Here is a 22,266-nt window from a genome sequence, read left to right on the forward strand (position 1 = left end):
CAAATGTCTCTCTTCTGCGCCCTGGTGCTGTTGACCCCCTCTGCCTTGGGTGAAGCATAAGAAGAGGCCAGAGAGTGGAAATGTCTTGTATCGGGTTGTGTGCGCGATATGTAACACCACAGCAAGCGGCAACAGGGTGAATAGCACATCCCCTTGTCGTAGGACATAAACAAGGGAACAGCCCCTGTCGTGAAAAGGCAACCCAGTTAAATCTGCTTGGGAAAATATTTCCTCTTAGTGTGCAGTTAGCCTGTGGAACTCATTGCCACTGGATACACGCAGGAGGTCAGACTGGATGGTCAGAACGATCCCTTCTGGCGTTGGACTCTCCCTGGGAAGCTGAGTATCATTAAGGCCACAGGCTCATCAGGGATCCAAAAGGGATTGGCCCATTACGGATAAGGAGAGCAGCCAGTGTGACAAGATGTATATCACCCACTGCTGCGACAGACACTTCCCCATCACTGCTACAGTGGGAAACCCCGGATGCAGCAGGTTTGGAGGTGCCTGAGGTGCAACTTGTGCATGTTTCACACAGCCCCAAAGTCCCCTCCCCACAACCAGCTATGGGCGTGCTCCAACCCACTGGGCCTGCCGGGCTCTCAGCCCCTGGTGCGAGACTCTCCCCCAACTCAAGTGACTTGGGTGCTGGGAATTTCTCTGTCTAGCTCTTCCCTGGTTCGCCCCCCCCCCCCAGCTCTTTCTCTCTTCTTTGGCATTTTCTACCCTTGTGTTACCCAGCGGGCAGACAGCTCTCCTGTCCCTCCCCAGGGGAACACACCCAGCTGCGTAGTGCAGAGCCGTCCTTTATCACGCCTGCCGCCCCTCTCCTGCGACCCTCTGTTTTGTGTAGAGGTGGAGGTGGCCTGACTTTACAAGTAAGGCTAAGATCCCAGGTTGCCACCCTGCAGAGGAATGTCTGCTCCAGCCAGCTTTCTGGAGATGGCAGCCTCTGCTCGACCGAAGCAGTGAGAAGATGAGGCAGGAAGCAGGAGAGTTACGCTAGCCCTGCAGACCTGGCCAGGAGACACAAAGGTGCCGGTCAGTTGCTTGAGTAGAACGGCAGCGTTTTCCCACAGCTGGGTGGCACCGTCCTTGGGGGTGATGATACAAACGCTGAAGGGGCCCGATTCATGGCGGCGTGTGGGATTGCAGTCAAACGTGCTCATCAGCTGATAGCGGGATGAAGTTAAGGGATAGCTCTCACCTCCGGGGGAAGTATCCACTTCCTGCGCCTGCTCGGGACTGTGCTCTAGCACCCGAGCCTGAAGTTGCACTTGGAAATTGAGCGTGTCAGTTCTAGCCCCGTGAGAACACTTAGCCCCTGCAGAGTGAGCCGCTGAGCTCTGGCAGACGCACTGCACAGGAGGGATGTGTGGCAGGGTCTCCCTTTTCTTGCTGTGCATAGACTTGCTGAGCAAGCTGCCCTCGCCTTGCCAGGGCGGCTGGAGGAACTGGCGGTTGTGCCTGGCCCTGCTGTTGCTTTCATATGCAAACGGTTGCAGAGAGGGAGCAAAGTTTGCCCTGCTGCTCCATTGGGGATGGGGGAACAGCCATTCTCCTGGCATGGTGCCCAGGCCCCCTAGGTATCGTATGTCAGCCTTGGGGCTGGCAGTAGGGCAGGAGGTGGCCAGCACCAGTGGCTCTGTTTGCTCTCCCTCTTTCCCGGAGCAGCAGCGTGTCCCACCTATGCTCACAGAGGGCAAGGTTCCTGGGTGGGCTGGAGGGCAGCGTGGGACTGCAGTAGGGGGTGGGGTTCTCGTCCAGCTGAACTGTTGCAAAGACCCCATACTGTCCCCGCAGGCTGAGCTGCCTGCGTCAGGCTCTCTCTAAAGCTTGCTTTCCCTTTAAGCACCCTGGGCCCTGCCAGCTTTAATAATTGGAGTTATACCCATCTCCAAGAACTGGAAGGGACCTTGAAGGGTCATCGAGTCCAGCCCCCTGCCCTCACTAGCAAGACCAAGTACTGATTTTTGCCCCAGATCCCTAAGTGGCCCCCTCAAGGATCTGCTGGCTGGATTCCCGGGGAGGGTGGCTACATCTCGGCTCTGTGCAGCTAGTGTTTGTATCACCACTGCTCTGGAGCTCCCAGCTCAAAGTGGGGGGGTTCACTCCGGCTGGGAGGCGCCGGGCTGGGGTCTGTGCACAGGTGAGTCCGGCAGCTGGGAGGGGGGGTTGGGGTACTGCAGTGTCGCTGCACCCTGGGGTTTTGCACGGCCACAGAAGGATGGCTGGCCTGAGCGGGCCTGTGCCATGGTGCTATGGGGCTGCTCGGGAGAGGAACAGGCTTTGCTCCTGGCTGCAGCTGCAAAAGCAGGAACTGAAACCGCTTCCAAGGCCCTGAGCTGGCCAGCCGGCAGTTCCCATGCCAGGGCTGGGCCCGTGGAGGTGTTAGTGGGGGGCTGTTAGTGGGGACTGGCTGGCCAAGCCGCAGCTACACTGAGCTTTGGCGCCCAGGGCGTTCTGAGAGCAGGGGAGAGAACCCAGGTGTCCTGTCCTGCCCAGCCAGGCAGCAGAACAGGTGTCACCAGGCGAGCACTGACTGCTGCGCTCCCTCTCCAGAGCTTCCACTGTGCAAAGAGCCTGGTGGTGCCTGGGTGTGTAAGGGCCAGGCCGAACCGAGGGGATCTGGGGCACGTCAGGCCTTCCCCTGTGCCGGTCATGGGGCATTTCCCTGAGGGCAGCCGTCGCTCACCATGCCCAGAGCAGGCGAGCCTCCTGAGCAGCACGAGGGTCCTGTGGTTAGAACCAGTTGCATAGCTAGGGGGGTGCAGGGGAAGTAGCTGCTTCCCCCAGCACATTTTCCAAACTGGCGCCATAGTTAGGGGTTATCATGGCGCCAGTGGGCAGGGCCCATGCTCTGCTCTGAAGCTTGACCTGCCGGGACGGCGCTGGGCTCCTGCAGGCAAAAGGGGGCAGCACAGCCGGAGGAGCCATGGGGGTGGGGCCGGCTCCTCAGCCATTGCTCCCCACCATCGCCGTGGCCACCCGCGGCGGCTCAGGGCTCGACGGCCGAGCGCTCCCTGCCCCTTGCTAATGCAGCAGCAGCAGCATCTCCTGGCAGTGGCTCGCAGCCCATTATACAGGCAGGCGGGGAGGGGAGGGGCTGACCGTCCGCTCCCTGCTCACGTCACGTCCAAGACTCCAGCCCGCCACGTGCAGGGATCGCCGCATGCAGGGGTGCGAAGCGGTCACAGAGTGGCCCTGCCTTTCGGGCCACCCGTTATCCCACCCCCCTGTACCACGCCCTTCCCCACCCGTTTGCTTTGTCCCGCATCCCCGAGCGGACCCTCTAGCTGTCGCTTACATTCCAACCGCCTGGAGCTTCCCGCGTGCCTCTCTCCTCGGTGTCATGGCTTCCTCCGAAGTCACTCAGCAGCTGGTGAGTCCCGCCCGGGGATGCGGGGATGCGTGAAACTTTCTTGCCTCTTCTCCCCACCCCTCTCCAACCTCACCCTGAAAACTTCCTCGGCGGGCCGGGCCGTGCTGCACCCAGTCCTCCCCCCCTGGACTGAGGCCCTCCGAGGGGGGGCACAGCATGGCCACAGCACAGCGTGCCCGGAGAAGCCGGGAGGGCGCGGCACAGAAGGAGGAGCCAAGGGGTGTGTGGCCAGAGGAGGAGCCAAGGGGGGGCACCTTTTTTCTGTTTCCTCCCCCTGCACTTAGAACTGGTTAGAGCCGTGGCTGGGAGTCAGGCCATCCGGGGTCTCCCCAGGGAAGTGTTAGATCCACAGAGCTTCACACCGACGTGTGCAAGCCCAGGTGTGCAAAGGGAGGCACTCAGCAGCCTGTCCCTGTAACCAGCAGTGCCAGGCTCCTCGGTCAGTGCCCAACCCACCACCCTGCAGCGGCCTGGGATGGTTCCTTGCCCCCCAAGGGACCTGGCTGAGGGGTCCTGGTTGTACCTACAAGCCCTGCTTGGGACTGTGTTCCTGTCGGCTAATAAACCTTCTGTGTTCCTGGCTGGCTGAGAGTCACGGTGAGTTGCAGGAAGTGGGAGGTGCAGGGCCCAGACTCCCTCGCATTGCGTGACATTGGGGTTATGCTCACACACTCCGACGACGGGGCTGGGGAGAATTTCCCAAATGTTTTTCTGTTCGCTGTGATCATTGGCTGGGGGGAGACAAATCAAACCGCCAGATGAACGCTCATGGGGGCCTGGCAAAGTGGCCGTGCAGGGGGTTTATGGCCGTTTGTGCCTTAAAACAATCCCCGAGTTGTGTGCCTGCCGTGGTGCACGGAGCTGGATGCCCTGAGGGCTGTTGGCCATGCCCAGGGAGGATGGGAGTCCCGGCTGTGCAGCTGACAGCACCAGGCAGGGTCAGCGAGTCTGGGCCATCCCGGGCAGCATGTGCCGTTGTGCCCCGTGGAGTCCAGGAGCTTCCTGGGGGCTTGGTCCCAGCGGATGGTTATTGTCCTTTGTCCCCAGCAGCGTGGGGCAAAGTCCCTGGATACAGAGCGGCTCTTCTTCCACGAGTCCAGGAAGCCTCTTCTGATCCCGAGCGTGGAATCTCCGGGGACTCAGGATCCAGGGATCTGCTCCCAACCCCCCTGCAAGGTCAGCAGGTCGTCCTGAGCAGAGACAGCCCAACGGGCCAGCTGTGACCCTGCAGCGCTGCACCCCCGCTGGGTAGGTACCGCGCTGGGCAAGGGATCACTGCAGTGCGAGCTGCTCTGTGCATGGATCTGGGGGAGGGGAGAGGCTGATCCACAAACACCTGCCGTCCCGTCCCCCTCCAGACAGGATCACAGCCCGTTAGTCTGGGGAGCTGCATGGGGCATGGAACCTCCACAGCCAGCCTGTCACCAGCTGGGGCTAGCGTTTAAAGGGGCAGAGTCAGCCAAGTGAATCCCCCTGCCCTGCCCCACAGCCCCTCTATCCTGAGCGGCTGGAAGAGATTGTCTCCCCCTGCCCCCGACCCGTTCCTGGTGCTCCTCTTGCAGGGCAGGGCTGATGGGTGGGTGCTGAGGTGACAGTGGGGAGCAGGGCCGTGGGTGGAGGCATGGAAAGTGTTTGCCGGGAGTCAGTGAGGGAGTTGGGGGGAGCCCAGTGCAGCGAGAAGCCAGGGGCACTGCGGGAAGTGGATCAGCAATGTCCCAACCCGCTCCCTTGGCTTTAAACTGTCTGCCCTAGGTTCCCTGGGCTGCGCAGCTCCATGGCCCCGTACCGCATCCGGCAGTATGAGGACAGTGACTACGAGGTGGTGCGCACCATGTTCGGCCACGGGATTAAGGAGCACGCTCCTGCTGGCTACATTCACATGCTGAAGTGTCTCCAGACCCAGCTGCTCTTCCTGGGCCTGTTCCTGGCGGTGCTCGCAGCCTCCGGGTCCCTCCTGGTCTCCCTCCTGGCTCTCCTGCTCACTCTCATTGGGGGCTGGTTTTGCATCCGGTGTCTCTGGACCGATTACGTCCAGCAGTCTCTTTGCAGTGACCTACTGGACATCCGGAGAACCTACCTGGAGGCAGCAGACTCTTGTCTCTGGGTGGCAGAGGTTGAGGGGGCCGTGGTGGGCATGGTGGGGGCCGTCCTACTGTAGGATCCCTCGAAAAGGGGGCGCACCCTGGAACTAAAGCATGTGTCCGTGAGGAGGGAACACCGGGGCCGAGGCATTGGCAGGGCACTCTCCAGGACAGTCGTCCGATTCGCCCAGGAATGCGGGTACAGTGCGGTCGTGCTGTCCACCTCCATGGTTCAGTACTCGGCCCTGCAGCATGGGCTTCCAGAGGGTCTCGGAGAGGTCCCAATCCCACCTCGCCAGCTTCCTGCAGTTCTCCGTGCAACCCGTAAATCCTCGGGCAGGCATTGGCAGAGCTCGGGGAGCCCAGGGCAGGGCTAGCCGGACCTGTGTGTTGGGCTTGAGGGGCACTGGCAGAGCTGCGGTGGCAGGGCTGGGGTAGCAGAGGGCTGTGGGTGGGGAGTGAGGGGCCCTGGCAGAGCTCGGGGGGAGCCCAAGGCTGGGGTAGCAGAGGGCTGTGGGTGGGGAGTGAGGGGCCCTGGCAGAGCTCGGGGGGAGCCCAAGGCTGGGGTAGCAGAGGGCTGTGGGTGGGGAGTGAGGGGCCCTGGCAGAGCTCGGGGGGAGCCCAAGGCTGGGGTAGCAGAGGGCTGTGGGTGGGGAGTGAGGGGCCCTGGCAGAGCTCGGGGGGAGCCCAATGCTGGGATAGCAGGGGCTGTGGGTCAGGAGTGAGGGGCACCAGCAGACCTGTGGCGTGGGGCTGTTTCATATCTCTCTCTCTCTCTCCATGGCTGTAGCCTGGGCCCTTTGCTCCATGTGTCCTCAGTGCCAAGCTGCCAGAGGCGCTGCCCAGGCCAGGGAGGAGAGAAGCCAAGAGCCCAAGGAGCCAGGACCCCCCTTTCCTGGCACATCGTATTTCTCCAACTAGCTCAGCAGTGGAGCCCTCTCCTCCTGGTGATGCTGCACCAGCCCGGTCCAGCCCCCCTTCCCCAGGCCTCAGAAGCTGCCACTTGGCAGCAGAAGCCAGGCCCAGGCCGGGTGCCCGTCTCCTCGGGCCCAGCTCCGCTGGCAGGTACAATGGGCGGCTTGTTGGGCCCTATTAACACGGGGCCGTGGTGCTGGTCCGTACCCGGCTGCCGGTTGGTGGACAGGACTCTGGGCCAGGGCTGTTTGCATTAGCAATGCTCCAGGAGCTGGGCACAGAGCGCCCGACAGCACTGGGGTTCCCTCCCGCTCCGTTTGTGTAGGAGCCAGGCTGGGCTGCCTGCCATTGACCGAGGCTCTGTCCCCTCGGGCGGCAGAGTGGGGGGGCGGGGGTGGACCCAAAGGAGAGGTGATTGCATCTGTTTGGATTAATCAGCTAAGCTGTGAAGCAAACAGGGCTGCCTCCCCCTCCCCCTGGCCTGCCAGCCCATCCTCCCTAGCCAGCTGTTGGGGGTGTGGGGCAGGTGGAGGTGGGCTGGGGAGGGTCAGTGATTGGGGGTGTTTGTCTCTGGGTGGAAGCGGGGGTTGTAGGGAGGCTGGGGGCAGGGGGTTAGGCGGCTCATTGAGTGACAGGTATGCTATAGGGTCAGCTACTGGGAAGGGGGGGTACACACTTGAAGGGCTGGGGAGGGCTGCGCAGTGCCTGGGGGAGGGGGCAGGGCAGGGTGTGATGAAGTGAGACTGTTCTTAATGTTTCCTCTGAATAATGTGTGAGTGCCTCAGTTTCCCCTTTCATTTCTTAAGTCTCCTGTGTGCATAAATGGCCGACACTCGGTCTCCTGGCAACAAATTGCCAGGGCCCTTCCCCCCTGCAAGGGAATAGCTAAAGGTGAACAAAGAGGTCAGGTGACCTCCTGGCCCGGGAAAGAGACACAGGCCTGAGAGGAGGGGGTTTCAGTTTGGGGCTGGCTGGGGATGGGAAGTGAGGGCAGACGTGAGTGTCTGGCTCACTGGGCCCCAGAATGGACCTGGCTGAGGGGTCCCATTCTCTGTACCTAAGAGCGCTGGGGGGGTGTCACAGAGTGTAGGGGAGTCAGGGCCCTGCACCCTCATTTCCTGCAACTCAGCCAGCCAGTAACACAGAAGGTTTAGTAGCCGACAGGAACACAGTCCCAAGCAGGGCTTGTGGGTACAACCAGGACCCCTCAGCCAGGTCCCTCTGGGGGGCAAGGAGCTTAGACCCCAGACGTGGGGTTCCTGCCTCTTCCCAGCCAGCCCAAAACTGAAAAACTCCTCCAGCCGACGCTCTCCCCTCCCTCTTGCAGACAGTCCCAGCAGAACTAGACACATTCCCATCCCTGATAGTCTGTGATTGTATGAGAAGCAACACACAGTGTCTTTGTCCCCCGTATTAGTAAGGATACAAGAATATCAAAAGGCAACCCCAAAATTCTGTCTCAAGCCCACAAACAGGCCTATATATAACACCTAGCATCCCAGAACACCCTGCTCTGCTATTGGCTGATGGCAGAGGAAGGCTGGCCCAGTGGTTAGGGCCCTGGCTAGGAGTCAGAGCTGAGGTCGATTGCTTGCCTGTGTGAGTGTGAACAAGCCTCTCTGTGCCTGAGCCAGGGTCAGAGCATTTCCTGAGCCCGCGGGGGGCAGGTACCTTATAGTCAGATCAACTGTGCTGCCGGGGGCTGTATAGGCGCCTCAGCAGACAGCCGCAATCATAGAATATCTGGGTTGGAAGGGACCTCAGGAGGCATCTAGTCCAACCCCCAGCTCAAAGCAGGACCAACCCCAACTAAATCATCCCAGCCAGGGCTTTGTCAAGCCTGACCTTAAAAACCTCTAAGGAAGGAGATTCCACCACCTCCCTAGGGAACCCATTCCAGTGCTTCACCACCCTCCTAGTGAAATAGTGTTTCCTAACATCCAACCTAGATCCCCACTGCAACTTGAGACAATTCTTGTTCTGCCATCTGCCACCACTGAGAACAGCCAAGCTCCATCCTCTTTGGAACCCGCCTTCAGGTAGTTGAAGGCTGCTATCAAATCCCCCCTCACTCTTCTCTTCGGCAGACTAAATAACGCCAGTTCCCTCAGCCTCTCCTCATAAGTCATGTGCTGCAGCCCCCCGATTATTTTTGTTGCCCTCCGCTGGACTCTCTCCAATTTGTCCGCGTCCCTCCTGTAGTGGGGAGCCCAAAACTAGACACATTACTCCAGGTGTGGCCTTACCAGTGCTGAATAGAGGGAAATAATCACATCCCTCGATCTGCTGGCAATGCTCCTACTAATGCAGCCCAATATGCCTTTAGCCTTCTTGGCAACAAGGACACACTGCTGACTTCTATCCAGCTTCTCATCCACTGTAATCCCCAGGTTCTTTTCTGCAGAACTGCTGCTTAGCCAGTCGGTCCCCAGCCTGTAACGGTGCATGGGATTCTTCCATCCTAAGTGCAGGACTCTGCACCTGTCCTTGTTGAATCTCATCAGGTTTCTTTTGGCTCAATCCTTCAATTTGTCTAGGTCACTCTGGACCCTGTCCCTACCCTACAGCATATCTACCTCTCCCTCCAGCTTAGTGTCATCTGCAAACTTGCTGAGGGTGCAATTCATCCCATCATCCAGATCATTAATAAAGATATTGAACAAAACCGGCCCCAGGACCGATCCTGAGGGCACTCCACTTGAAACCGGCTGCCAACTAGACATGGAGCCATTGATCACTACCAGTTGAGCCAGATGATCAAGCCAGCTTTCTATCCACCTTATAACCTATTCATCCAGCCCATACTTCTTTAACTTGCTGGCAAGAATACTGTGGGAGACTGTATCAAAAGCTTTGCTAAAGTCAAGATCACATCTACGGCTTTCCCCTCACCCATGGAGCCAGTTATCTCCTCATAGAAGGCAATCAGGTTAGTCAGGCATGACTTGCCCTTGGTGAATCCATGTTGACTGTTCCTGATCACCTTCCTCTCCTCCAAGTACTTCAAAATGGATTCCTTGAGGACCTGCTCCATGATTTTTCCAGGGACTGAGGTGAGGCTGACTGGTCTGTAGTTCTCCAGATCCTCCTTCTTCCCTTTCTTAAAGTTGGGCACCACGTTGGCCTTTCTCCAATCATCCAGGACCTCCCCTGATCGCCACAAATTTTCAAAGATAATGTCCAATGGCTCTGCAGTCACATCAGCCAACTCCCTCAGCACCCTCGGATGCATTCGATCCGGCCCCATGGACTTGTGCATGTCCAGCTTTTCTAAATAGTCCTTAGCCTGTTCTTTCTCCACAGAGGGCTGCTCACCTCCTCCCCGTACTGTGCTGCCCAGTGCGGCAGTCTGGGAGCTGCCCTTGTATGTGAAGACCAAGGCAAAAAAAACACCGAGTACTTCAGCTTTTTCCACATCCTCTGTCACTAGGTTGCCTCCCCCATTCAGTATGAGTCTCACACTTCCCCTGTCCGTCTTCTTGTTGCTAACATACCTGTAGAAACCCTTCTTGTTACTCTTAACATCCCTTGTAAACTGCAACCTCAATTGTGCTTTGCCCCTCCTGATTACACCCTTACATGCTTGAGCATGCCACACTGCGCGTTCTCATTCAATCGCTCTTCCCCAGGAAACAGAGACGTTCCTGCTCCCTCCTTTCACTTTCGCTGCTCTGCAGAACACTCTCCACCCGCCTTCGCTGGCCTGAGGTAGGAGGTGTGCATGGGTGTATGTGGGTGAGATAAACCAGTGGTTCTCAGACACGGGTACGTGTGTCCCGGGTGTACGCAGGGGTCTTCCAGCCGGGACATCAACTCATCTAGGGCTTGGCTACACTGGAGAGTTGCAGCGCTGGTAGTGGGTTTACAGCGCTGCAACTTACCGTCCACACTTGCAAGGCACATACAGCGCTGCATCTCCCTGGCTGCAGCACTCGCTGTACTCCTGCTCTGTCTGGGGTATAACGATTGCAGCGTTGGTGATGCAGCGCTGCTCCGCCAGTGTGGCCACCAAAAGCACTGTAATTGGCCTCCAGAGGTATTCAGAGGTATCCCAGAATGCCTGTTCAGCCACTCTGCTCATCAGTTCGAACTCTACTGCCCTGGCCTCAGGTGACCCACCCTTTAAATGCCCCGGGAATTTTAAAAATCCCCTTCCTGTTTGCTCAGCCAGGTGTGGAGTGCAATCAGTGAATCTTTCCAGGTGACCATGGCTCCACGCGCCAAACGAGCCACAGCTTGGAGCAATGGCGAGTTGCTGGACCTCATCAGTGTTTGGGGGGAGGAAGCTGTGCAGTCCCAGCTGTAGGAATTATGATACCTTTGGGCAGGTATCAAGGGCCATGCTGGAAAGGGGCCATGACCGGGACACACTGCAGTGCAGGGTTAAAGTGAAGGAGCTGCAGAGAGCCTATTGCAAAGCCCGCGAGTGAAACCGCCGCTCTGGCACTGCCCCCATGACCTGCCATTTTTACAAGGAGCTGGATGCGATACTTGGGGGTGATCCTACTGCCAATCCGACGACCACGATGGACACCTCAGAACGGGGAGAGGGGGAGGGAGAGGAAGAGGAGAGGGAGGAAACCAAGAGTGAGGGTATTGGGGTGGGGGGAGACACTCCGGAGTCCCAGGAGGCATGCAGCCAGGAGCTCTTCTCAAGCCAGGAGGAAAGTAGCCAGTCGCAGCAGCCGGTACTTGGTGAAGGACAAGCAGAGGAGCGGCTTTTATTTTCAGGGTGGAAATGTTTTGGGAGAGGAAGGGGGGGTTAGGGCTGCATGCATGCATGCCTGGATGTGGAATAGCCCATTGATGTGATCTGTCACGTCACGGTAATCGGCCTCGGTAATCTCTTCAAAAGTTTCAGCCAGAGCGTGGGCAATGCGCTTGTGCAAGTTTATAGGGAGAGCCACTGTGGTCCTTGTCCCAGTCAGGTTAACGCATCTGCGCCACTGTGCCGCGAGACGTGGGGGGACCATTGCTGCACACAGGCAACCTGCATAGGGGCCAGGGCGGAATCCGCATTGCTGTAGAAGACCCTCCGCTCTTCCTAGGTGACCCGCAGCAGCGAGATAGCTTCCAGGATTAATTCCTGTGGAAAATGTTGGGAGACTGTTCAGTGTAGATGCCCCCTGCAGCAGTTTGCTTTCACCAATGCACAGAAACCCCTGCACAGCCCTGAAGCAATCAGTCCCCCTTATTCACCATTTCGTGGCTCCTGTGGGTTATGTGCGCTCTGTTTGGTATGGGAAAAGTATGCTAAAGTGAAGGCTGTAAACTCCTTCACTGTGTGGGAATAACTGGGTGAGATTATAAACAATGCTGCCTCTGTTAACTGTTGCCATTTTTGCCTTTCGAAAAGTGTCCTTGACTACTCGACTGCCCGTATCATCCACTGCTCAGAGGCTACAAAACCTCAGGAAGAAGCCGTGAAAAAAGCAAAGAAGACATGCTGAAAACAGTTATGTATCACTCTCCAAGAGAGTAAAAAACTGCAGGACTGGAGGGAAAGGGAAAGCAGGATCCGCCAGAGAAATGCAGGGGCTAAGAAGAAAAGCACAAAGCAGCTGATAAGCATCCTGGAGCGCCAAGCTGACTCTATCCAGGCACTCGTAGCCATGCAGGCAGAGCACTACCGTGCTGCCCCCCTCCCCGTCCCAAAGCTCTTTCCCTTGTGCCCCAATGTCAGCTCCAAACCCCCTTCCCCAGCATCCAGGTTCTTACCACCACCAGCTGCCCCTGACACCTGTACGTTCACCAACCAGCCCTGAGAACTACGACCCTTACCCTCTGCACTCAACCCTCATCACCATGCAGTATTTTCATCCTGAAGTGCAGCAGTCATTGCACAGCACTCCAGACAGGACATATTCAAACCTGTGACTGTACAGTTCCCCACCGCACCCCCCTGCTCTTTTAGGTTCCCAAAATGTTGTGTGTCTGTCAAGGAAGTTATTTTCTTTTCAATAAATGAATTCTTGGCTTTGAAAACAGTCTTTAATATTGCAGAAAGTCAAAGATACCTTAGCCCAGGAAAGAAACAGGCACTGCAAATCAGCTTAGGAAAAACAGATTCCTACTAACTTTGTAACCACTGCACTTCACTCCTGTGCAAGGCACCAAACATTACTGTTGGTTTTCAGCTTCAAATTCCTCTCTCAAGGCATCCCTAATCCTTGCAGCCCTGTGCTGGGCCTCTCTAGTAGCCCTGCTCTCTGGCTGTGCAAATTCAGCCTCCAGGCGTTGAACCTCGGAGGTCCATTCCTGACTGAATGTTTCACTCTTCCCTTCACAAATATTATGGAGGGTACAGCACGCGGATATAACCACAGGGATGCTGCTTTCCCCCAAGTCTAGCTTCCCATACAGAGATCGCCAGCGCCCCTTTAAACGGCCAAAAGCACACTCCACAGTCATTCGGCACCGGCTCAGCCTGTAGTTGAACCGGTCCTTGCTCCTGTCACTTCCCTGTATACGGTTTCATGAGCCAAGGCATTAACGGGTAAGCGGGGTCTCCAAGGATCACAATGGGCATTTCGACGTCCCCTCCTGTGATCTTCTGGTCTGCGAACAAAGTCCCAGCCTGCAGCTTTCTGAACAGGCCACTGTTCTGAAAGATGCGGGCATCATGCAACTTTCCAGGCCAGCCTGTGTTAATGTCAATGAACGCCCAAGGTGATCCACAAGTGCCTGGAGAATCATAGAGAAATACCCCTTCCAATTAACGTACTCGGATGCTAGGTGGGGTGGTGCCAGAATAGGAATATGCGTCCCATCTATCGCTCCTCCACAGTTAGGGAAACCCATTTGTGCAAAGCCATCCACAATGTCCTGCATGTTCCCCAGAGTCACGGTTCTTCTTAGCAGGATGCGATTAATGGCCCTGCAAACTTCCATCAACACGATTCCAACGGTCGACTTTCCCACTCCAAACTGGTTCCCGACCGATTGGTAGCTGTCTGGAGTTGCCAGCTTCCAGATTGCAATAGCCACCCGCTTCTCCACCGGCAGGGCAGCTCTCAATCTCGTGTCCTTGCGCCACAGGGTGGTGGCAAGCTCAGCACACAGTCCCATGAAAGTGGCTTTTCTCATCCAAAAGTTCTGCAGCCACTGCTCGTCATCCCAGACTTCCATGACGATGTGATCCCACCACTCAGTGCTTGTTTCCCGAGCCCAAAAGCAGCGTTCTACAGTGCTGAGCATTTCCGTGAATGCCACAAGCAATGTCGTGTCATACGCGTCAGGCAACTCGATATCATCGTCGGACTCCTCATCACTTTGGAGCTGAAGGAATAGCTCAATGCCAAACGTGATGTGCTGGCAAGACTCGTCAGCATACTCCTCAGCAGTTCGGGCTCCATTTCCCACAGAAATCGCGCTGCACAGAAACCGTTGAGAGAGTCAAGATGGCGCCAAAGGTGGACGGAAAAACAGGGATTGCTGGGATGTGAAGCGATGCATCACGGGGCATTGGGACAGGAAGCAGAATGACCCACACCCTCCGCCCCCTTCCCACAACCCACAGCACCAAAATGGGATGAGATGCTCTGTGGGATAGCTGCCCATAATACACCACTCGCAACAGCGCTGCAAATGCTGCAAATGTGGCCACACTGCAGCGCTGGTAGCTGTCAGTGTGGCCACACTGCAGCGCTTTCCCTACACAGCTGTACAAAGATTGCTGTAACTCCCAGCGCTGCACACCTGCAAGTGTAGCCATACCCCTAGAGATTTGCCTAGTTTTACAACAGGCCACGTAAACAACACGAGCGAAGTCAGTACAAACTAAAATTTCATACAGACACTGACAGGTTTATACTGCTCTAGAGATGATAAACTGAAACGTAAGTACAGTATTTATATTCCAATCGATTTATTTTATAATTCCATGGCATAAATGAGACGCAGCCATTGGGCTGTGACACATTGGTATTTTTATGTCTGGTTTTGTAAGGGAGTAGTTTTAAGTGAGGTGACACTTGTGGGGTACTCAAGAGAAATCAGCCCCCTGAGAGGGGTACACTGGTCTGGAAAGGTTAAAAGCCACTGAGACAAAGCATCGATGTCAGGCTTATTTCCATGGCAATAGCCGGGGGCCTTCCATCTGGTGAGGACTTGCAGCGGCCAGCCTAAGTGTGGGAAGTAGAGGTGTAGGGGTGCTGCAGGACCACCAGGTTTTATGCAGGACTCTGCTCCCAGCCCCATGCCCGCCCCCAGCCTTGGCCCTCTTACCCCGGTCTGTGTCCCCCCTTCTCCCAGAGACACCGCCCAGCTCCCAGCCTCAGCGCAGGGGGAGGGGTGCAGACACGGTTAAGGGGGGTGCAAGGTATAAACTTTGGGGATAGTTTCTCTATAAAATGTCCCTGCCCCACAGACAGCCCTGGCGCAGCCTGCGGATTCTCCGCAGTAACCACAGCAACAGGGGTGTCTCTCCTCGGCAGAGCTGGTACAGGAGCTTCGCATGAACTGGCCTTCAGCTAGCTCAAGGGGGATGTGAATATCCCGGGGCAGGTTTCATGGTTTTTGCATTTCCTGAGTGCCAACCCCGTCTCCGGATCTGGGCAAGAGGGACTGGGAGGGGGAAAGGGCTGCAGCTCCAGTTTGCTTATTTCCCCCCCACCCCCACCCCAGTTCCACCCGCAGTCGACACTATTCGTTGTGTGTGTGACCCCCGCAGCGCCTGGACGCCCCATTGTCCTGCACCCATGCAGCCAGACGGTCTCTGACCCCAGCAGCTCCCAGTCCCCAGAGAAGCCCCAGGCAAAGGGCCGAGGGGAAACATGTCCAGGGAGGGGAAGGGGCTGAGCCGACGTCCCGCAGCAGGTCAGGGGCAGAGCTGGGGTAGCCCCATCTCCTGCATGCTAGCCCACTGCCCCAGCCACTAGCCCACACTGCCTGGCGTCTGGCTGTTAGCTGCTGCGTGAAGTGGCCTAGGCCTGACGCCTAGGGAATGTGGGTGGTGCTGTGATCCCCTTACAGAGATGGGGACTCCCAGCCACAGAGCAGCTCGACTGGACACAGCTATAATCTGCCTCCACGCCTCAGCTTCGGCCAGGAGGGAGGGAAGCAGTTAGAGGGGTGGGCTCTGGGGAGCGGGGGGCCGAGCAGGTTATTGCTCGAGTGCGGTTGTCGGGGGCAAGCTGAGAGTTGCAAAGACCCCGTACTGTCCCCGCAGGCCGAGCTTTCCCTTTAAGCAGCCTGGGCCCTGCCAGTTGGCCGGATGCCCGGGGAGGGCGGCTACCTCTCGGCTCTGTGCAGCTAGTGTTTGTATCACCGCTGCTCTGGAGCTCCCGGCTCAAAGTGGGGGGGTTCACTCCGGCTGGGAGGCGCCGGGCTGGGGTCTGTGCACAGGTGAGTCCGGCAGCTGGGAGGGGGAGTTGGGGTACTGTAGTGTCGCTGCACCCTGGGGTTTTGCACGGCCACAGAAGGATGGCTGGCCTGGGCAGGCCTGTGCCATGGTGCTATGGGGCTGCTCGGGAGAGGAACAGGCTTTGCTCCTGGCTGCAGCTGCAAAAGCAGGAACTGAAACCGCTTCCAAGGCCCTGAGCTGGCCAGCCCGCAGTTCCCATGCCGGGGCTGGGCCCGTGGAGGTGTTAGTGGGGGGCTGTTAGTGGGGACTGGCTGGCCAAGCCGCAGCTACACTGAGCTTTGGAGCCCAGGGCGTTCTGAGAGCAGGGGAGAGAACCCAGGTGTCCTGTCCTGCCCAGCCAGGCAGCAGAACAGGTGTCACCAGGCGAGCACTGACTGCTGCGCTCCCTCTCCAGAGCTTCCACTGTGCAAAGAGCCTGGTGGTGCCTGGGTGTGTAAGGGCCAGGCCGAACCGAGCGGATCTGGGGCACGTCAGGCCCTCCCCTGTGCCGGTCATGGGGCATTTCCCTGAGGGCAGCCGTCGCTCACCATGCCCAGAGCAGGCGAGCCTCCTGAGCAGCACGAGGGTCCTGTGGTTAGAGCCGTGGCTGGGAGTCAGGCCATTCGGGGTCTCCCCAGGGAAGTGTTAGATCCACAGAGCTTCACACCGACGTGTGCAAGCCCAGGTGTGCAAAGGGAGGCACTCAGCCGCCTGTCCCCATAACCAGCAGTGCCAGGCTCCCGGGTCAGTGCCCAACCCACCACCCTGCAGCGGCCTGGGATGGCTGCTGGCTCCTGGGGGGCTGGGTGTGACGCAGCAGGGAGTGGGGCGGACTGACCGGGGAATGTGTCTAGTTTTATTGGGGCTGTCTGCATGTAGGAGGGGAGAGCAGGGGGCTGACTTTAGGTGAGGGACAGGACCTGAGCCTGTGACCTGAGCCAGGCAGGGGGTGGGGGAAGCTGGACAAAGGGAGGGAGCCTGCTGGACAGGTTTTTAGTTTCAGTTTGGGGCTGGCTGGGAAGAGGCAGGAACCCCACGTCTGGGGTCTAAGCTCCTTGCCCCCCAGAGGGACCTGGCTGAGGGGTCCTGGTTGTACCTACAAGCCCTGCTTGGGACTGTGCTCCTGTCGGCTAATAAACCTTCTGTGTTCCTGGCTGGCTGAGAGTCACGGTGAGTTGCAGGAAGTGGGAGGTGCAGGGCCCAGACTCCCTCGCATTGCGTGACATTGGGGTTATGCTCACACACTCCGACAACGGGGCTGGAGAGAATTTCCCAAATGTTTTTCTGTTCGCTGTGATCACTGGCTGGGGGGAGACAAATCAAACCGCCAGATGAACTCTCGGGGGGGCCTGGCAAAGTGGCCGTGCAGGGGGTTTATGGCCGTTCGTGCCTTAAAACAGTCCCTGAGTTCTGTGCCTGCCGTGGTGCACGGAGCTGGACGCCCTGAGGGCTGTTGGCCATGCCCAGGGAGGGCGGGAGTCCCGGCTGTGCAGCTGACAGCACCAGGCAGGGTCAGCAAGTCTGGGCCGTCCCGGGCAGCATGGGCTGTTTTGCCTTGTTCTATGTCCCAAGCGCCGGGGCTCCCACCCCTTCCCTCCCACCACTTCGTTCCTCTATCCAGTTGACACCCGCCCCCTCTGAGGTCTCCCACCCCCTCCCGCTGCCCAGGCCTCTCCTCTCATCCCAGGGCTGGGCCCCCTGCCCTGCTCCTTGCTGGGGAAGGTGAAAGAGCAGAGGAGGAATAAGGAATCCAGGAAGTGCCCCATGGAGTCAAGGAGCTTCCTGGGGGCTTGGTCCCAGCGGATGGTTATTGTCCTTTGTCCCCAGCAGCGTGGGGCAAAGTCCCTGGATACAGAGCGGCTCTTCTTCCACGAGTCCAGGAAGCCTCTTCTGATCCTGAGTGTGGAATCTCCGGGGACTCGGGATCCAGGGATCTGCTCCCAACCCCCCTGCAAGGTCAGCAGGTCGTCCTGAGCAGAGACAGCCCAACGGGCCGGCTGTGACCCTGCAGCGCTGCACCCCCGCTGGGTAGGTACCGCACTGGGCAAGGGATCACTGCAGTGCGAGCTGCTCTGTGCATGGATCTGGGGGAGGGGAGAGGCTGATCCACAAACACCTGCTGTCCTGTCCCCCTCCAGACAGGATCACAGCCCGTTAGTCTGGGGAGCTGCATGGAGCATGGGGCATGGAACCTCCACAGCCAGCCTGTCACCAGCTGGGGCTAGCGTTTAAAGGGGCAGAGTCAGCCTAGTGAATCCCCCTGCCCTGCCCCCCAGCCCCTCTATCCTGAGCGGCTGGAAGAGATTGTCTCCCCCTGCCCCCGACCCGTTCCTGGTGCTCCTCTTGCAGGGCAGGGCTGATGGGTGGGTGCTGAGGTGACAGTGGGGAGCAGGGCTGTGGGTGGAGGCATGGAAAGTGTTTGCCGGGAGTCAGTCAGGGGGACCGGGGGAGCCCAGTGCAGCGAGAAGCCAGGGGCACTGCGGGAAGTGGATCAGCAATGTCCCAACCCGCTCCCTTGGCTTTAAACTCTGTCTGCCCTAGGTTCCCTGGGCTGCGCAGCTCCATGGCCCCGTACCGCATCCGGCAGTATGAGGACAGTGACTACGAGGTGGTGCGCACCATGTTCGGCCACGGGATTAAGGAGCACGCTCTTACCGGCTACATTCACATGCTGAAGTGTCTCCAGACCCAGCTGCTCTTCCTGGGCCTGTTCCTGGCGGTGCTCGCAGCCTCCGGGTCCCTCCTGGTCTCCCTCCTGGCTCTCCTGCTCACTCTCATTGGGGGCTGGTTTTGCGTCCGGTCTCTCTGGACCGATTACGTCCAGCAGTCTCTTCGCAGTGACCTACTGGACATCCGGAGAACCTACGTGGAGGCAGCAGACTCTTGTCTCTGGGTGGCAGAGGCTGAGGGGGCCGTGGTGGGCATGGTGGGGGCCGTCCTGCCAGAGGACCCCTTGGAAAGGGGGCGCGCCCTGGAACTGAAGCGCATGTCCGTGGGGAGGGAACACCGGGGCTGGGGCATTGGCAGGGCGCTCTGCAGGACGGTCATCCACTTTGCCCAGGAACGTGGGTACAGTGCGGTCGTGCTGTCCACCTCCATGGTTCAGTACTCGGCCCAGCAGCTGTATGAGAGCGTGGGCTTCCAGAGGGTCTCGGAGCGGTCCCCATCGCTCCTCGCCAGCTTCCTGCAGTTCTCCGTGTTCTATTACCGATACGAGATTCCCGGGTCTGGCTGAAGGCTCAGGGGTGGCGATTCTTCACCTGCCCACTCAGCCGCTGAGAGCTTTGCCTGGCTTGTTAATTAACTCCCAACAAAGTTGATACATATTTACCTTTTTGGTTAAAAAATAACTGAGCTTGGAGGAAAAGTCTCGCTCGCATGACACTGCTCTGGTGCTGGCTTGGGATTATTGTTCCCCGAGGGCCAGGGGCTCCCCTTTCCCCACATCCACCTGGATCTGAATTTCACTCCTGGAGCTGAGCCGGCCAGGATCGGACTCACCCCCATTGCTCAGTGGTTCCTAGATGATCCCTGACCCCTAAAAAAACCAGGCGACCCTGGCAAGGAAACCTCCATGAAGGTTCATTTGAATTTTCACCCACTCTTCTTTGACACGTTCATGTCTCATTCCTGTCATCCACAAATGTCCAATCCTTGGATCTTGCCAATTTCTTCACCCCTGCACAACATCCAGTAGCAGTGAGTTCCACAGGCTGGCTATGTGTTGTGTGGAAAGGCAATTCCTTTGCTAGGTTTACAATGTCCCAGCTTTCCCTTTCGCTGGCTGTCCCCTTGTCGGTGTATCCTGGGACAAGGAGAACAGAAGCGCTGGATCTTCGTTCTGTAGCCCATTCGTTCTTTTATTCACGCCTTAGAAAGGAGACGGATAAGAGTGAACAAGCCCAGGCTCACTGAGCTCTTCATGGGAGAGTTTTTCCAGGCCCTCGTTCATCCCCGTTGCCGTCCTCTGAACCTGCTAGTTCTGCATTGTCCTTTTGGAACCGGACCGTATCCGGATCGACCTTCTCTTTGCTGGCCTGTGTGGACTGGGCACATCACTTGCTCTCGCTCCTCGCAGTCCAGAGAACTCAGCACCTCCCCGACAGCCCTGCTCGCTCACCCGTTTCCAGGCAGCGTGAGGTGTCTCGATCGCAGCAGCAGCAGCCCTGGCAGGAGACGAGCGAGGGTGCAGACGCCCAGCTTGGCCGGAGCACACAACTCAGTCTGGGGGGTCGTGTCCTCGGTGCTAAGGGCACAGCTGGGTGGCTGGTTCCCAGGGCCATCGACGGAGACGTGCTAGCTCTGATTTGAGCTGCTGGGCCAAAAGTAGCCATATGCCTGCCAGAGCTCAGGCTAGCTGGCTGGGTATGTACCCAGAGGAGGGCAGCTGGGACTGGACTAGGCGGCTGACCAGAGCTATGGGTCTCCCGGAGCAGTGTGACCCAAAGGGCCTCGTGTGCCAGCAACAAGCAGTGCCGCCAGAGCCCCGGCCCCACCCCGCACAGGGGCTGGGAAGTGCCAATCTGTTGGGGTCCTCGGCTGGGTGGTGCCGCCCAGGGAGAAACCCTGCTCTGTGGTCAGCAGCCAGCAGCCGGGATTCTGCAGCATCAGCTCCTCCCCAGCCATTCCCAGGGCAGGGACTCCTGCAGCAGCTGAGCCAGGCCCCAGGGGCTGATGGAGAGCAGGCCCCGCAGCAGGAGGAATGCCTGGTTTTAATCCTGCCCAGCACAAGGCTGGGCGGTGCAGTGGTTAGGGCACTAGCTTGGACTGGGGCGATGCTGGATCTATGCCCTGCTCCACCACAGCCTGCCTGGGTGCCCTTGGGCCAGTCACTCAGCTGCTCTGTGCCTCAGTCCCTTACTGTGCTGGGGCGAGCAGCCCTGCCCTGCCTACAGCGGAGTGTGAGGAGAGAGATGGTTTTAGGAAAAGGAAATCCTGCCTCACCAATCTACTAGAATTCTTTGAGGGGGTCAACAAGCATGTGGACAAGGGGGATCCAGTGGGTCTAGTGTACTTAGATTTTCAGAAAGCCTTGGACAAGCTCCCTCACCAAAGGCTCTTATGCAAAGTGAGCTGCCATGGGATAAGAGGGCAGGTCCTCTCATGGATCGGTAACTGGCTAAAAGACAGGAAACAAAGGGTAGGAATAAATGGTCAGTTCTCAGAATGGAGAGAGGTAAATAGTGGTGTCCCCCAGGGGTCTGTACTGGGCCCAGTCCTGTTCAACATATTCATAAATGATCTGGAAAAAGGGGTAAACAGTGAGGTGGCGAAATTTGCAGATGATACAAAATGACTAGAGCGGTAGCCGTGTTAGTCTGTATCAGCAAAAACCAGGAAGAGTCCTTGTGGCACCGTAGAGACTAACAAACTTATTTGGGTATAAGCTTTCGTGGGCTAGAACCCACTTCATCAGATGCATGGAGTGGAGAATGGCCTAATGCCCTGCCTCCGCCAGCCCCCAGCACTGGGTCTGCTGCTGGGAATTGGAAGAATCCAGACAATAATGACGGCTTTAGAACTGCCAGAGGCGCTGCCCAGGCCACAGAGGAGAGAAGCCAAGAGCCCAAGGAGCCAGGACCCCCCTTTCCTGGCACATCGTATTTCTCCAACTAGCTCAGCAGTGGAGCCCTCTCCTCCCGGTGATGCTGCACCAGCCCGGTCCAGCCCCCCTTCCCCCGGCCTCAGAAGCTGCCACTTGGCAGCAGAAGCCAGGCCCAGGCTCGGTACCCGTCTCCCCGTGCCCAGCTCCGCTGGCAGGTACAATGGGCGGCTTATTGGGCCCTGTCATAAACAGATAGTTAAGGGTTAATGCCTCTTTTACCTGTAAAGGGTTAAGAAGCTCAGTGAATCTGGCTGCCACCTGACCAGAGGACCAATGAGGGGACAAGATACTTTCAAATCTTGGTGGGGGGGAGTCTTTGTTTGTGCTCTTTGTTCTGGGGTTTGTTCGTTCTTGGGACTAAGAGGGACCAGATGCCAATCCAGGCTCTCCAAATCTTTCTAAATCAGTCTTTCATGTTTCAAACTTGTAAGTAACAGCCAGGCAAGGCATGTTAGTCTTATTTTTGTTTTCTCAACTTGGAAATGTTCCTTTTTTGCTGGAAGGATTTTACCTCTGTTTGCTGTAACTTTGAACCTAAAGCTAGAGGGGGTTCCTCTGGGGTATATGAATCTGATTACCCTGTAAAGTATTTTCCATCCTGCTTTTACAGAGATGATTTTTACCTTTCTTTCTTTAATTAAAAGCTTTCTTTTTAAGAACCTGATTGATTTTTCCTTGCTTTAAGATCCAAGGGGATTGGATCTGGACTCACCAGGAATTGGTGGGGGAAAGGAGGAGGGGATGGTTAAATTCTCCTTGTGTTAAGATCCAAGGGGTTGGATCGGTGTTCACCAGGAACTTGGTGAAAAAGCCTCTGAAGGCTGCCCGGGGGGGGGGAAGGTTTGCGGGGACAGGAAGTGATCCAGACACTGAAATTTCTGGCTGGTGGCAGTTACCAGATCTAAGCTAGTAATTAAGCTTAGAAGTGTCCATGCAGGTC

At 57.7% G+C, this 22,266-nt stretch overlaps 1 protein-coding gene across 11 annotated transcripts; it reads left to right on the forward strand.

Moving 5' to 3' along the window:
• Positions 1–80: 80 nt before the first annotated feature.
• On the forward strand, positions 81–21,931 carry LOC127047066 (N-acetyltransferase family 8 member 3-like). 11 transcript variants are annotated; one of them, XM_050944947.1, is made up of 4 exons: positions 81–1,041; positions 4,433–4,558; positions 17,678–17,749; positions 18,263–21,931. In XM_050944947.1, the coding sequence occupies exon 4, from the start codon at positions 18,285–18,287 to the stop codon at positions 18,954–18,956; it is 672 nt and encodes a 223-aa protein (XP_050800904.1). In that variant the 5' UTR covers positions 81–1,041; positions 4,433–4,558; positions 17,678–17,749; positions 18,263–18,284; the 3' UTR covers positions 18,957–21,931. The 11 variants fall into 11 exon arrangements, with proteins under 11 accessions (XP_050800904.1, XP_050800903.1, XP_050800901.1 ...); XM_050944946.1 differs by lacking the exon at positions 17,678–17,749 and having other exon boundaries at positions 4,433–4,630; XM_050944944.1 differs by lacking the exons at positions 4,433–4,558; positions 17,678–17,749 and adding an exon at positions 5,135–5,495 and having other exon boundaries at positions 81–495; positions 18,624–21,931.
• The last annotated feature ends 335 nt before the right edge of the window (positions 21,932–22,266 follow it).

Source organism: Gopherus flavomarginatus, chromosome 3 (genome assembly GCF_025201925.1).
Source record: "Gopherus flavomarginatus isolate rGopFla2 chromosome 3, rGopFla2.mat.asm, whole genome shotgun sequence".
In the NCBI taxonomy this organism is placed as follows: domain Eukaryota; kingdom Metazoa; phylum Chordata; order Testudines; family Testudinidae; genus Gopherus; species Gopherus flavomarginatus.

What these genes read in the sequence shown, in the direction of transcription:
- LOC127047066 (XM_050944944.1), top strand. Translation starts at nt 425, where the DNA reads ATGTATATCACCCACTGCTGCGACAGACACTTCCCCATCACTGCTACA. An exon ending in GGAAACCCCGGATGCAGCAG is followed by an intron (nt 496 to 5,134) that starts GTTTGGAGGTGC and finishes TGTCTGCCCTAG; the next exon opens with GTTCCCTGGGCTGCGCAGCT. An exon ending in CTTGTCTCTGGGTGGCAGAG is followed by an intron (nt 5,496 to 18,623) that starts GTTGAGGGGGCC and finishes TGGGTGGCAGAG; the next exon opens with GCTGAGGGGGCCGTGGTGGG.